Source organism: Ranitomeya variabilis, chromosome 7 (assembly GCF_051348905.1).
Source record: "Ranitomeya variabilis isolate aRanVar5 chromosome 7, aRanVar5.hap1, whole genome shotgun sequence".
NCBI lineage: Eukaryota > Metazoa > Chordata > Amphibia > Anura > Dendrobatidae > Ranitomeya > Ranitomeya variabilis.
In genome coordinates, this window is record NC_135238.1 from 42,537,115 (window position 1) to 42,551,772 (window position 14,658).

The following is a 14,658-nucleotide window of genomic DNA, read 5'->3' on the forward strand; positions in this document are numbered from 1 at the left end:
TGTATTTGAGGTTATGTTTTGCTGTTTTCACTTGGTGGTGTACAGAAGTCTTTCCCAATCCAGGCCTTGTTCATTTTTATAAGAGTCAGCCTGTCAGCATTTTCAGTTGACAGGCGGATGCGCTTTTCTGTTATAATTCCACCAGCGGCACTAAAAACCCTCTCTGACAGAACGCTAGCAGCAGGGCAGGCCAGGACCTCCAAGGTGTAGACAGCCAGTTCATGTCACGTGTCCAGCTTGGATACCCAATAATTCAAAGGCACATAGGAATCCCGGAGGATGTTTGCACGATCTGCAAGGTACTCCCTCACCATCTTCCCAAACATTGCACTTCTTGTGACAGCACCCCTTGCCTCTGTGCCGCCACGATGGGAGTGTCTGAGAAAACTGTCCCAGAACTTGGCCATTGTTCCCCTGCCTGAGCTGGATTGTACTTCTGTCTCTCTCTTGCTTGGAGTCCTTGGTTGTACAACAAACTCTTGAAGTCTGCTGCCAGCATTCTCACATGGGAATTTTCTAAGTAATTCCGCTACAAGGGCCCTGTGGTACTGCAAAATTTTAGTACACCTCTCTGCCTCAGGCAGAAGAGATTGAAAGTTCTCCTTGTAGCGTGGGTCTAGAAGTGTCACCAACCAGTAATGAGTGTCACCCAAAATTTTGATAATCCGAGGGTCACGTGAAATGCAGTGCAACTTAAAGTCAGCCATGCCTGCCAGACTGCTATCAGGCAAGACTTCCGTGTCCTCATCAACAGGACGACTGACGATGCTGTCCTCCTCCTCCTCCTCCCTGTCCTCAGGTCATCCCCACTGAACAGAAGCTAATACAGATGTGTTTGTAGTACCATCTATAGCACATGAAAGTAGCTCCTGTTCTTCCTCCTCCTCCTGATTGCCTACCAATCCACATTGAGAAGACATGAGGCTGGGCTGAGTGTAATCCCCCTGTATGTTTCCTTGCTCCATGTCCTCGTGCTCCGCCTGCAATGCATCCTCTTTGATTGTGAGCAGAGAGTTTTTCAGAATGTTGAGAAGCGGGATAGTGATGCTAATTATGGCATCATCGCCACTCACCATCTTAGTGCAGTCCTCAAAGTTTTGGAGGATGTTATATATGTCTGACATCCATGTCCACTCCTGAGGTCTTATGTGTGGAGTCTGACCTGAAATTCGACGGCCTTGTTAATGTTGGTAGTCAACAACGGCCCTCTTCTGCTCCTTTCCAAGATATGCAGCGTAGAGTTCCAGCGCGTGGGGATGGGGGACATCACACAATAGTCAGTGAGCTGGAATCTGAAAACGCTGCTGAAGCACGGCAAGGGTGGCTGAAGCTGTAGCTGACTTTCTAAAATGGTCAGACAGACAGCGTACTTTCACTAGCAGATCCGGCAGCTCCGGGTAGCTTTTCAGAAAACGTTGAACCAAGAGATTAAGCACATGGGCCAAGCAAGGTACGTGTGTGAGCTCACCTTGCCTCAGAGCCGCCACCAGGTTTCGGCCATTGTCACACATGACCATGCCTGGCTGTAGGTTCAGCGGTGTCATCCAAACATCTGACTGCTCTTTCAGCGCTGTCCACAACTCTTCTGCATTGTGCGGTTTGTCACCTATGCAGATTATCTTCAGCACAGCCTGTTGCCGCTTGGCTGAGGCAGTGCTGCAGTGCTTCCAGCTTCTGACTGATGTGTTGATTTCAGAGATGGAGGATGAATAGGAGGAGGAGGTGCAGGAGCTGTAGACTGTGGGGGCAACCCTGATTGACATAGGGCCAGCAATCCTCAGCGTGGGGAGGATGTGTTCCATCTCAAGGTCCAACTGGGTCCCGGCTTCCACTATGTTAACCCAGTGTGCCGTCATTGAGATGTACCGTCCCTGCCCACAAGCACTTGTCCACGTGTCCGTGGTTAGGTGGACTTTCCCGGTAACAGCATTGTTGAGGGCACGGGTAATGTTGTGGGACACATGCTGGTGTAATGCCGGTACGGCACACCGAGAGAAATAGTGGCGACTGGGGACCGAGTACCTTGGGATGACCGCCCCATCAGGTTGTGGAATGCTTCCGTCTCAACAAGCCTAAAAGGCAGCATTTCTAGCACAAGCAGAAGAGAAATAATAGAATTGAGGACTGTGGCCTGTGGGGTGTTGGCTGGGTATTTCTGCTTGTGTTCCAAAGACTGGGTTATAGACAACTGAATGCTGTGCTGGGTCAAGGACGTGGACGGGCTTGCTGATGGTGCTGCTTGACTGTGGGCCACAAGAGGTGCAGGGCTAGAGGCATCTTCACATGCACGGTGTACTAGGGATTGGCTTCTATGCAAAACAGTGGAAGAAGCAGTGGTGTGACCAGCATGCAGTGGTCCTCGAGCCTGGGGTTCGGCCCACAAAGTCAGGTGCTTTGCTTGCATGTGCCTGATCATGCTGGTGGTCAGGCTGGTTGTTTTGCTACCCCTGCTGAAGCAGGCATGGCAGGTGCTGCAAATGGCCTGTTTAGGGTTATCGGCAGAGTCTTTAAAAAATAGCCAGACTCGGGAAGATCTCACAGGTGGAATGGCAACTTCACTCATGTTGGTGTTACAGGGAACGGATGCACGCCTTCTGTCTGTGGCCACCACAATGCTTCTTCCTGCCTGTTGGGGGATATGCCTCCTTCCCCATTTGTGCTGCTGTCCTCGCTACGCATGTCCTCCTGCCAGCTTGGGTCATTTACTATGACATCCACCACCTCGTCTTCCACATGTGCACCTTGCTCCTCCTCCTGACTTTCTAGAAATTAGGTCTCATCATGGTCCACCTCTTGTGACACTTTCCCACCATTGCCTTCGTGTGACTGGGGCTGGTCAAAGCTTTGGGCAGCTCTACATGCGATCTCATCTTTCCCCACTTCAAGTTGACCTGCAGAGATTTCTGAATCTTGAAATGGAAAACTGAACAGCTCTTCAGAGTGTCCAAGTGTGGGATCAGTTGTCTCAGGGTACTCGGCATGGTGGGAGGAAGGAGGATCAGGGTGAGTAATATCCTGGCCTCACTCACGGCTACTCAGACTTGACCGTGTGAAAGACAAGGTGGTGGTGGTGATGGCTAAGTGACTGGAAGCATTATCCGCTATCCAACCAACAACCGTTACACACTGCTCTGGCTTCAATAGTTGTGTGCTGCGGTACCCTAGAAACTGGGACAGGAATGTCGAGCGAGAAGATGTGGGTCTTTGTTGTTGCCCACTTTCACCTTGCCCACGGCCTCATCCTATGGATGCACCATCACGTCCACTTCCCCGTCCTTTGCCTCTTGCCTTAACCATTTTAAATGGACTACTGCACTATTTCAAATGCTCAACACAAATGTCTTTATTAGTAGCGAAATAATATGTGATCAGTATGCCTGCAAATCTATGATTTTTCAAACCCAAACACCAGGCAGGCCTCAGCCTGACCTAACAGACTGTATTCATGTTTTTTTTAAGTTAATTTATGCAAAATAGTGCTGTATTGAATTTGAGTATCACACAGCCAAAAAATAAGTACACCGGCCTCCAATGCCCAAACTTGGAGCACAGAGATATATGACGGCTGTAACGGAAACACCACACTGGCAAATCTGTAGCCTTTGAATTTTTTTGATACGAAATAGTGCTGTATAGAATTTGACTATCACACAGTCAAAAAATAAGTACACCGGCCTCCAATGACCAAACATGGAGCACGCAGATATATGAGGCCTTTTTCAGTGAATTTAAAACACCAAAAAAAAGGGAGCACAAGGGTCGCACAGACAACTATGCTACGTATGCCTGACAAACTATAACTTTTCAACAGGCCTCAGTATGACAGAACAGACTGTATTTTTTTTTTTTGGGGGGGGGGGGGATTTTTGAAAAAAATGAAGGAAAAATAAATATATAGACAGTAAATAAGCTGCAGCTGCAGGCAGTTATGGAGCTTTGGGAGGGATGCAGTGGGAGCAATGGACGCACATACAGTGCCTGCAGGCCTTGCACTGATGTGGATATGCTATGCCCTGCCTACCTAGTGCTGCAATATCGGGACCCACAAATTAGCCCTAAAAAGGACTTTTGGTTTCTGAGGAGTTGTGGATGTAAGAGTTGCAGACCTACACTCTAAAACCACGATTCTGACCCTATCTCGGCAGCAGCTCTCCCTATTCTCGCTGAAACAGGAACAGAATGCGGCGAGCAGGGCGGCACCAGGTCTCTTATACTTGGGATGATGCTGTACGGCCCAGCCAATCACTGCACGACACAACAAAGATGGCTGCCGCGTTTCATGGCCTGGCAGACAATCTCTGCACCATGATTGGGTCTCTAAAGTCCGCTAAAACTTCTGGGTGGAGACTGCAGTTACCGCCGAATAATACCGGAAATGCTCGCTGCTCGCCGAGTACACTGATACCTGGGCGAGTAACGAGTAGTGGCAAGCACGTTCACTCATCACTATTTCTGAACTCTTCCTGAGGTAAAACATTAGTACTGTTGTTTCTAAATGATTATGAACTTGTTTTCTTTGCATTATTTGAGGTCTGAAAGCACTGTTTTTTTTTAATTTTGACCATTTTTCTTTGTTAGAAAAAAATACTAAATTTATTTCTTGAAAATTCTGAGACATGTCAGACGTTTATAGAATAAAAGAACAATTTACATTTTACTCAAAAATATACCTAGAAAGAGAAAAATCAGACAAACTGGACATTTTGCAGTGGTCTCTTAATTTTTGCCAGGGCTGTAAGTATAATTACAACTGTGATTTGTCAAAAATCACAGCTGACATCAAGCCCAGGGTTAGTAATAGAGAGGTGTCTATGAAACACCCCGTTTACTAACACTGTAAGTAAAAATAAAGAAACACATTAAAAACATGTACGGTAATTAAAATATAAAAACAGACACCCTCTTTCACCCATTTATCATCATCATCAAGGTCCCAAGACGATCCCCTGCTCCAATACATACAGAAGCCACAGTGACATCATAAAACGTGACCCCTCCCCATATCCGGCGTACACACACTAAGGGGGGCATGGAAGCCGCCACCTCTGAGGTCACTGGAGATTGCAGTTTGTGGTTATCACAGACCCTCTGAGCTGTCAACTGTCACTTGAGGTGAACTCAAGGAGCACAGTGACCGGCAATACGCATAACCTGGCGGAAACATTGTAGTAGGTTGGATTGCCGGACTGCCCCCAGCGTGACACAGGGGCACTACGGTACGGAAGTCCGACAGTGAACTAGTGGAATCATTACAGTGCATCAGATTGGGGAATCACTGGTGGACTGCGCTGCCCACTAGACTTTGTTATATACAGCAAGCTAAAGCTAAGTGGGCAGAAGGACCTGGTGTTTTAGCTTACTAAGTCTGGTATTAAACCACTCCAAGGGACCTGGTCCTTTATCCCACTTGGATTTAGCTTTCTCACAGTGAGCAGGCTAAATCCAAGTTGGCAGAAGGACCTGGTCCTTTATCCTGCTAGGTCTAGTATTTAAACACTCCAAGGGACCTGGTCCTTTAGCCGACTGGGATTTAGCTTTCTCACAGAGAGCAGGCTAAATCCAAGTTGGCAGAAGGACCTGGTCCTTCAGCCTGCTAGGTCTAGTATTAAAACACTCAGAGGGACCTGGTCCTTTATCCCACTTGGATTTAGCTTTCTCACAGAGAGCAGGCTAAATCCAAGTCGGCCGAAGGACCTGGTCCATTTGGCCAATAATTATAGTATTAACCCCTTCACAACGCATGATGCAGTTACATCATATATCATAAAAATATCAGAAAAAGAAATATCGCGTTTGCTCCATTTAAAAAAAAATAAATTTGGAATTGACGTGATCAGAAAGGTCTGACCAATCAAAATGTAAAATAATCTGATCAGCAAACGGCATAACGAGAAAAAAACTAGAAATGCCATAATTACTTTTTTTTGGTCACCACAACATTGTAATAAAATGAAATAAGAGGTGATCAAAACATGGTATCCGCGCCAAAATGGTATCAATAAGAACGTCCCGCCAAAATAAAAAAAATTCACAACGGCGATGTGGATGGAAAAATAAATAAGTTATGGGAAGAAAAAAAAACGGAAAATCGCCCGAGGGTTAAAACACTCCTAGGTGCATGCATGGAAAAAATCTGTGGTTGTGTGATCTACAAAAATGATCACCAGTAAATAAAACGGGACGCGGATGAGATTGCTGCAGAATATTGTACACACTGGGATTACGGGGAAAATTCTTGCGTATAATTGTCACATATAAATAAAAGTGTAATCAGATGTCATATCCAGGCTGCAGCTCAATATTACTGCAAAAAATCACAAGACAAGATTCATATATATCTATATACAATGAGGGTCCTTCTATCTACTGGGATTTAGCATTCTTATATAGAGCAGGCTAAATCCAAGTCGGCTAAAGGACCTGGTCCCTCTGCCGACTGGGAAATAGCCCACTCTGTGTGAGAAAGCTAAATCCCAGTGCACAGAAGGACCTGGTCCTTTAGCCGACTTGGATTTAGCTTTCTCACAGAGAGCAGGCTATTTCCCAGTCGGCAGAGGGACCAGGTCCTTTAGCCGACTTGGATTTAGCCACAACCCTGCGCTTTCCCTCGTTTTTTCCCCTTCTATCTGGACCTCGACGGTCATCCTTGGCTGCGCGCCTGCGCACAAATAACCTCTGCGGCAGCGAGAGCTCAGAGATGACGTCAGCGGAAGAGGTGGGGTTTTACAAGCTCAATGCGGAAGTTCCTAACCGGAAGCGCAATGCACGTGTTTGCTGGAGGCTTGAGACCACGAGTGCTGTGAGAAGTTGTCTAGTCTGGGCACTGCAGAGCTTAAGGTGAGAAGTAGCGTAGTTCTGAGCCCTACGGAACCTTAGGTGAGAAGTTGTATAGTCTGGGCCCTACAGAACCTTAGGTGAGAAGTAGTCTGGGTCCTACAGAACCTTAGGTGAGAAGTTGTATAGTATGGGCCCTACAGAGCTTTAGGTGAGAAGTAGTCTGGGTCCTACAGAACCTTAGGTGAGAAGTAGTCTGGGTCCTACAGAACCTTAGGTGAGAAATTGTATAGTATGGGCCCTGCAGAGCTTTAGGTGAGGAGTAGTCTGGGTCCTACAGAACCTTAGGTGAGTAGTAGTCTGGGTCCTACAGAACCTTAGGTGAGAAGTAGTCTGGGTCCTGGTCCATACAGAACCTTTGGTGAGAAGTAGTCTGGGTCCTACAGAACTTTAGGTGAGAAGTAGTCTGGGTCCTACAGAACCTTAGGAGAGGAGTAGTCTGGGCCCTACAGAGCTTTAGGTGAGAAGTAGTCTAGTCCTGGGCACTGCAGACCTTTAGGTGAGGAGTAGTCTAGCCTGGGCCCTGCAGAACCTTAGGTGAGGAGTAGTCTAGTCCTGGTCCTACAGAACCTTAGGTGAGGAGTAGTCTAGTCCTGGTCCTATAGAACCTTAGGTGAGGAGTAGTCTAGCCTGGGCCCTGCAGAACCTTAGGTGAGGAGTAGTCTAGTCCTGGTCCTACAGAACCTTAGGTGAGAAGTAGTCTGGGCCCTACAGAACCTTAGGTGAGGAGTAGTCTATCCTGGGCACTGCAGAGCTTTAGGTGAGGAGTAGTCTAGTCCTGGTCCTACAGAACCTTAGGTGAGGAGTACTCTAGTCTGGGCCCTACAGAAGCTTAGGTGAAGAGTAGTCTAGCCTGGGCACTGCAGAGCTTTAGGTGAGGAGTACTCTAGTCTGGGCACTGCAGAGCTTTAGGTGAGGAGTAGTCTAGCCTGGGCACTGCAGAGCTTTAGGACTTAACTCTCCGGCCTTCTCAAATCAAGAATCTTTTTAGCTTCCGCTTTGTGGCTCTTTCACACTACAATGGCGTCTGCTGAGCTGAGGGATGAGCTGAACTGCCCCATTTGCCTGAGCCTCTTTACACATCCCGTATACCTGAGCTGCGGACACAACTTCTGCTACTTCTGTGTTGTGAGAGTCCTGGATGTACAGGAGGTAACTGGAGCATATTCCTGTCCGGAGTGCAGAGCAGAATATCCGGAGCGTCCGACCCTGGAGAAGAACAGGAAGCTGTCGAACATAGTGGAGCATTTCATATCTTCTCAGCCTGAGGAACCCCCCCAAATTTTTTGTGCTTACTGCGATGCCCCCACCCCGGCTGTAAGAACATGTCTGCAGTGTGAGAACTCTCTGTGTGGCAAACACCTGACTGTCCACAATAAGACGATGGATCACATATTATTAGAACCCACTCTCTCAATTGGCAACAAGAAATGTTCTCTCCACAAGAAGCTCCTGGAGTATTACTGCCTGGAGGACGAGGCTTGTCTGTGTGTGTCTTGCTGTTTGGTTGGTGAACATTGGGGTCACAAGATGGAACTTCTAGATGAGGCTTCTGAGAAGAGAAAGGAGAAACTGGTGAAATATATTAATTATCTGTACCCACAAAGAGCTAAAATTCTGACCAGAGTCCTAAATCTGCAGGATTATATGTGGGCTATCCGTCGGAAAGCCTCTGTTAAGAAGGCGAACATCAGCAAGTTATTTATGGACATTAGGAAACAACTGGATACTGCAGAAGCTAAAGCACTGAGCGAGGTCTTCAGGCAGGAGAAGAAGGCTGTGTCCAAGATATCTCAGCTGATCCAGACGTTGGAAGTTCAGGAGCAAGAGATGTCCAAGAAAATGTATTATATGGAGGAGATGTGTCGTGTCACTGACCCAATACGACTATTACAAGAAAGTGATATTACAGGGTATGAAGATGATGAGGACACTTGGGGAGATGATGGGAATGTGGACTGTGGGGAGGATCTGGATGAGGGTCTGATCTCATTGACCTTACACCGATCCATGAGGGATATTGTCACCTATGTAACCTCAGAGCTTGGGATCCAAGTTCCAGACGTGTTGCTGGATGTGGACACTGCTTATAACTGTATAAAGATATCAGAAGATCTGAAAACGGCAACAGATTCAGAAGAACAGGACAGACCAGAATCGTCAGTAAGATTTATGGATTACTCCCATGTTTTAAGCAGATGTGGCCTCTCCTCAGGAAGACATTACTGGGAGGTAGAGTGGAACCAGATAGGAGAATGCGAAGTCGGAATGTGTTATCCCAGTGTAGAAAGGGAAGGATGTAACTCTTATGTTAGACTTCATGCTAAATCTTGGTTTTTGTTTATGTCTGAGGAATCATATGATGTAAGTTACAACTCATTGATATTAAGCCTCGGTGTAAAGCCACAAAGTCCAAAACTGGGAGTCTTCTTAGACTATGAGGCCGGGCGTCTGTCCTTCTATGAGCTAAGTGACCCCGTCACACACTTATACACCTTCACTGCTTCCTTCACTGAACCCCTACATGTTTTCTTGTACTTGGAAGATGGCGCCTCTGTTAAAATAACAAGCTGAGGTCGGTGCCATCGATGTCGCATCAAAATTACCTTATTTCTTGTTACAATGCTGCATCTGTATATAGTGTGTTATCTGCAATGTCTTCTAATAATACTGTATAATGTATGTGGGGGTTTTCATGGCGGGATTTTTACTGTTGTAGTGTTTTTTGTTTTTGCCTTCTTGTGATCAGATACTGAATAAATGATTGAAACGAAATGGAAATATAATTGGGTGAATTGTCTTTATTGATAGAATTAACCATTTAATGATTAACAATTATCTGAAAGAGTGCTGGAACATAACTGGGATATGTTATCACCTTCTGGGGACTCCCACCAATCCTGACAATGGAGGGGCCGCAGCATTAATAATAATCTTTATATATATATATATAGAGAGAGAGCTAACCTATTCCGCAGCGCTTTACAGTTTGCACACATTATGATCGCTGTCCCCGATGGGGCTCACAATCTAAATTCCCTATCAGTATGTCTTTGGAATTAGTTTATCATAGCCTCTGGACTCCCATGAAGCCAGGAGCTGCAGTACAGCCAGTCAGCACAATGGATGGGGGTGCTCATCAGGTGGTCAGGAGCATCACCGTGCAAGGTAAACAGGGAAGGGACTCAGCACTGTGGCCCCCTTCATTCTCAGGGTGTACAAGAGCCCCACCAATCAGAAAGCAATGTCATATTCTAACTCAGAAGTCCGCAAACTTTTTAAACGGGGCCAGTTCACGGTCCCTCAGACCATTGGGGGGCCGGAATATAGTTAAAAAAAAAAACTATGAACAAATTCCTATGCACACTGCACATATCTTATTTTGAAGTAAAGAACAAAACCGGAACAAATACAATATTTAAAGTGGAAAACAAGTAAAGTTAAATCAACAAACTCACATCGGTATTTCAATGGGAACTGTGGGCCTGCTTTTGGCTAATGAGATGGTTAATGTCTGGTTCCATATTTGTCACTGCTAGTTGTAACAAGTGAAGCAATTGTTCTCTTTCTTGATATCATGTTTTCCTAGGGCTTCTAAAATGCTATTAGTAAAATACCAATATTTATAAAGAGCTACAAAAACAATATACCAGCAATAAAGTTTCCCACACAGAGACATACAGACTGCACTGCCCATCAATGCAGCCTTGCCAGTCATTATCCTTTCAGCCTCACCAGTGCCCGTATTGGAGGAACTCTGCTTTTACATCAGGCTCAGATTGTTGTGGTGTGAGAGTCCCCAATAGGCAGCACAGGTCCCCAATAGGCAGGTAAATGTCCCAAATAGGCAGCATAGTCCCCAATAGGCAGCACAGTCCCGACCCAGCGTTAAAATAAAAAAAAACAAAACAGTACTCACCTATGTACCCCGCTGCTCTGAAGAGGCGCCTGCTCGACTCCATCTTCTGGCACAGGTGATGTGACATCATCAGGCCGCGCAGGCGGCAGTAAGACAATCACGTGGTCTGTGCTGCATACGGAGGGCTGCGCATCGCCTTTTCTCAACGTTCTGCCCGCGATTACAGGACCCGCCAGCATTGAACTGTAGTGAAGTTAAATGTCAGCCGGGCCCAAATAAATATCCTTGGCAGGCCACATGCGGCCCATGGGCCGCAGTTTGAGGACCCCTGTTCTAACTATGGGAAAACGCCCTTTAAATTTATGGATCTCCGCAGCAGCTTTAGAGAACCCAGGTGATGTGAACAGTTTGTCTATTCTAGGCCATGTTAAGTATTTGATCAGTATTTTACATCAGTATTTGTGTTTGGTCACACTTCTAAATACGTTGAGTGCAATGTGATATAAAAAAAATTGCATTGCACTTGCACCAATGTTATTCAATGCGTCAGTGCGGATCTATTTTTTATCACCTATTCAACGCAAGGAAAAAAATTGCATCATGCTGCATACGGATGCGTGAAATGAAGAACGGTGTTGGTTGCATATATAATTAATGGACGTCCTCTCATGCTCTGTAACCCAACTGATGCAGGGGATAGGTGCTGCCCTTCTATTTCAGTAGGTTTCTTGTCCTTGGTGGGTGGACCACTCTCTCAGGTGTGCTGTCATGGGTCCCAAAAAAATGATTACCTGCAAGTAATTTTAGTATTTTACAAGGATTGCAATTAAAATTGGTTGGAACTATTTTGTATATATAGACCTTATGCAGTATGTTTTATCACCCTCTGTATACAGCCTCTGAAATTCCAGTGAAATCACACATGTGAATGCAACAGATGGCGACTCTGGAGCACCGCCAAGCAACAATACAGTGTGCCACGTTTTAGTCTTACAGCTAAGGTACCTGAGGTGCAGGGAGGGGAACCTCTGCCAAAGTCATTTGATCTTGGGCCACCAGCCCTGTTTTTTCTTTTTGCCAGTTGTTTGAGTTTTCTGACAAGCATGCGCACACACAGCAATCACTATTGAAATGAAGACCATGGGACATGCAGAGCTAGCTTGCATCCATCGCTGGCCAGTGTCAGCTGTTGTGAATTCCGCTCTTGGGCTCCCTCCGGTGGTTGTAAGTGGCACTTTTGTGAATTCTGCTCTTGGGCTCCCTCCGGTGGTTTTAAGTGGTACGGCTGCTTCTTGGATTTAGCAGTCAGCAGCTGCTTCCACTGATTGTCTTTCTGGCTCGGCTATTTAACCTGGTTCTATCCTTCAGCCTGTGCCAGTTGTCAATGGTTCCTGCTTGGATTCACATCTCTGCTTGTATTTCCCTGATATTCTGACCAGTTCAGCAAAGATAAGTCCTTGCTTGTTCTTTTGCAGTTCACTTTTGTGGGCTTAATCGTTCTGCACTTTCTATGTTTTTTCTTGTCCAGCTTGCCAGTATGGATTTATTCAGTCAAGCTAGAAGCTCTGGGAAGCAGATTTACCCTCCACACCTTTAGTCAGGTGTGGAGATTTTTGTAAACTCTGTGGTGGATTTTTCTAGTTTTTAATACTGACCGCACAGTATTCTGTCCTGTTCTATCTATCTAGCTAGACTGGCCTCCTTTGCTACATCCTGGTTTCATTCTGTGTATGTCATTTCCCTCTCCACTCACAGTCAGTATTTGTGGGGGGCTGTCTATCCTTTGGGAATTTTCTCTGAGGCAAGATAGAAACAGGAAAGCTATCTTTAGGGGTAGTTAGTCCTCCGGCTGTGATGAGGTGTCTAGGGAGTGACAGGAACATCCCACGGCTACTTCTAGTGTTGTGTTAAGCTCAGAAACTGCGGTCAGTACAGGTACCACCTCCTCCAGAGCTCGTTCCATGTTGCTCCTAAACCACCAGATCATAACAGTACAACTGGCCAGAAATGAATTAAATGCATCTCAAAAGAAGGAAAAAAAAGTTCTGAGCCATTTTTTTTTCTGCAGTCTGTTTTGGCTTTTTTTTCCTCAATCTCTGGGTGGTTCAGGATTTTGGCGCTTGCATGGATGTTCAGGGTTTGTTTTCTCGTGTGGATCAACTTGCTGCAAGGGTACAGAGTATCCAAGATTATGTTGTCCAGACTCCGGCTTTAGAGCCTAGAATTCCAACGCCTGACCTGTTTTTTGGGGACAGGTCCAAGTTTTTGAACTTTAAAAATAACTGCAAATTGTTTTTTGCTTTGAAACCCCGTTTGTTGTGAACTCTGTTCTCGATCTCCCTCCTGTGGTCAGGAATGGTATTTCTGTGAGTTCTGTCCGTGGGTTCCCTCTGGTGGCTGAAAGTGGAGCTGCTGGTCTTGAAGTGGCTTCTTCAGCTGCATCGTTTAGGACTGGGCTGGTTCCTCTATTTAACTCTGCTCAGATCGTTACTTGATGCCAGCTGTCAATGTATCAGTACTGGTTCAGATCTCACTTGGATCTCCTCATGACCTGTCTACTCCAGCGGAAGCTAAGTCCCTGCTAAGCTTATTTGTTGTTCATTTGTGTGCTGAATATATTTCTGAGTACCTGCTAAGTTTCTGTCCAGCTTGCTATCATGATATTTTCTCGCTAGCTGGAAGCTCTGGGTTGCAGAGTGGCACCACCGCACCGTGAGTCGGTGCGGGGGTTTTTTTGCTCACTCTGCATGGCTTTTTGTAGTTTTTGTGCTGACCGCAAAGATCCCTTTATCTATCTTCTGCCTATTTAGTAAGACTGGCCTCCTTTGCTGAAACCTGTCTCATTCCTGTGTTTGTGCCTTCCTCTTAACTCACAGTCAATATATGTGGGGGGCTGCTCTTTCCCTTTGGGGTATTTCTCTGAGGCAAGGTGAGGCTTTATTTCTCTTTAGGGGTAGTTACCTCTCAGGCTGTGAAGAGTCGTCTAGGCAGAGTCAGGCACGATCCACGGCTAATTCTAGTGTGTGTGATAATAGGATTAGGGTTGCGGTCAGCAGAGCTCCCACTTCCCAGAGCTCGCTCTATTTTGCAGTTTGACTATCTGGTCATTCCAGGTGCTCCTAACCACCAGGTCCATAACAGTACAGCTGGCCTCAGTGTTAATGCATCTCAATAGAGGGATAAGAGAAGTTCTGAGACAATTTTTTTTTCTCTGTAGTGTGCTTTGCCTTTCTTTTCCCCTAAATCTCTGGGTGGTTCAGGACTCAGGTGTAGATATGGACATTCAAGGTCTGTCCTCTTGTGTGGATCATCTCACTGCAAGGGTACAAAGCATTCAGGATTATGTGGTTCAGAATCCTATGTTAGAGCCTAGAATTCCAATTCCTGATTTGTTTTCTGGGAATAAATCTAAGTTTCTGAATTTCAAGAATAATTGTAAACTGTTTCTTGCTCTGAAACCTCGCTCCTCTGGTGACCCTAGTCAACAAGTAAAGATCATTATTTCCTTGTTGCGTGGTGACCCTCAAGACTGGGCATTCTCCCTTGCGCCAGGAGATCCTGCATTGCTTAATGTAGATGCGTTTTTTCTGGCGCTTGGATTGCTCTATGACGAACCAAATTCTGTGGATCAGGCAGAGAAAATCTTGCTGGCTCTATGTCAGGGTCAGGATGATGGTGAAATGTATTGTCAGAAGTTTAGAAAGTGGTCTGTGCTTACTCAATTGTTATGATCCTAATGGTAGAGGATCTCTGGCAAGTCTGCAAAAACATAGGAACTGCCCTAGGGAGGTGGAAACTGGGCTAACCGCATACCTGATCCTAACACACAACTAAAAGTAGCCGGTGAACGTGCCTACGTTGATTCTAGACGTCTCGAGCCAGCCGGAGAACTGACTACCCCTAGAGGGAAAATAAGACCTCACTTGCCTCCAGAGAAATTAAACCCCAAAGATATAGAAAGCCCC

General features: G+C 46.0%; 2 protein-coding genes across 2 annotated transcripts in view; both read left to right on the forward strand.

Moving 5' to 3' along the window:
* The first annotated feature begins 6,760 nt into the window (after window positions 1–6,760).
* Window positions 6,761–14,658, forward strand: part of ACSM3 (acyl-CoA synthetase medium chain family member 3) — a 75,602-nt gene continuing 67,704 nt past the window's right edge. Inside the window, exon 1 of the mRNA XM_077274945.1 lies at window positions 6,761–6,837. The gene's annotated coding sequence lies outside the window, so the exon portion shown is untranslated. The remainder of the gene's footprint in view (window positions 6,838–14,658) is intronic.
* On the forward strand, window positions 7,766–9,579 carry LOC143784915 (E3 ubiquitin-protein ligase TRIM39-like). The gene has a single exon (XM_077273545.1). The coding sequence runs from the start codon at window positions 7,855–7,857 to the stop codon at window positions 9,406–9,408; it is 1,554 nt and encodes a 517-aa protein (XP_077129660.1). The 5' UTR covers window positions 7,766–7,854; the 3' UTR covers window positions 9,409–9,579.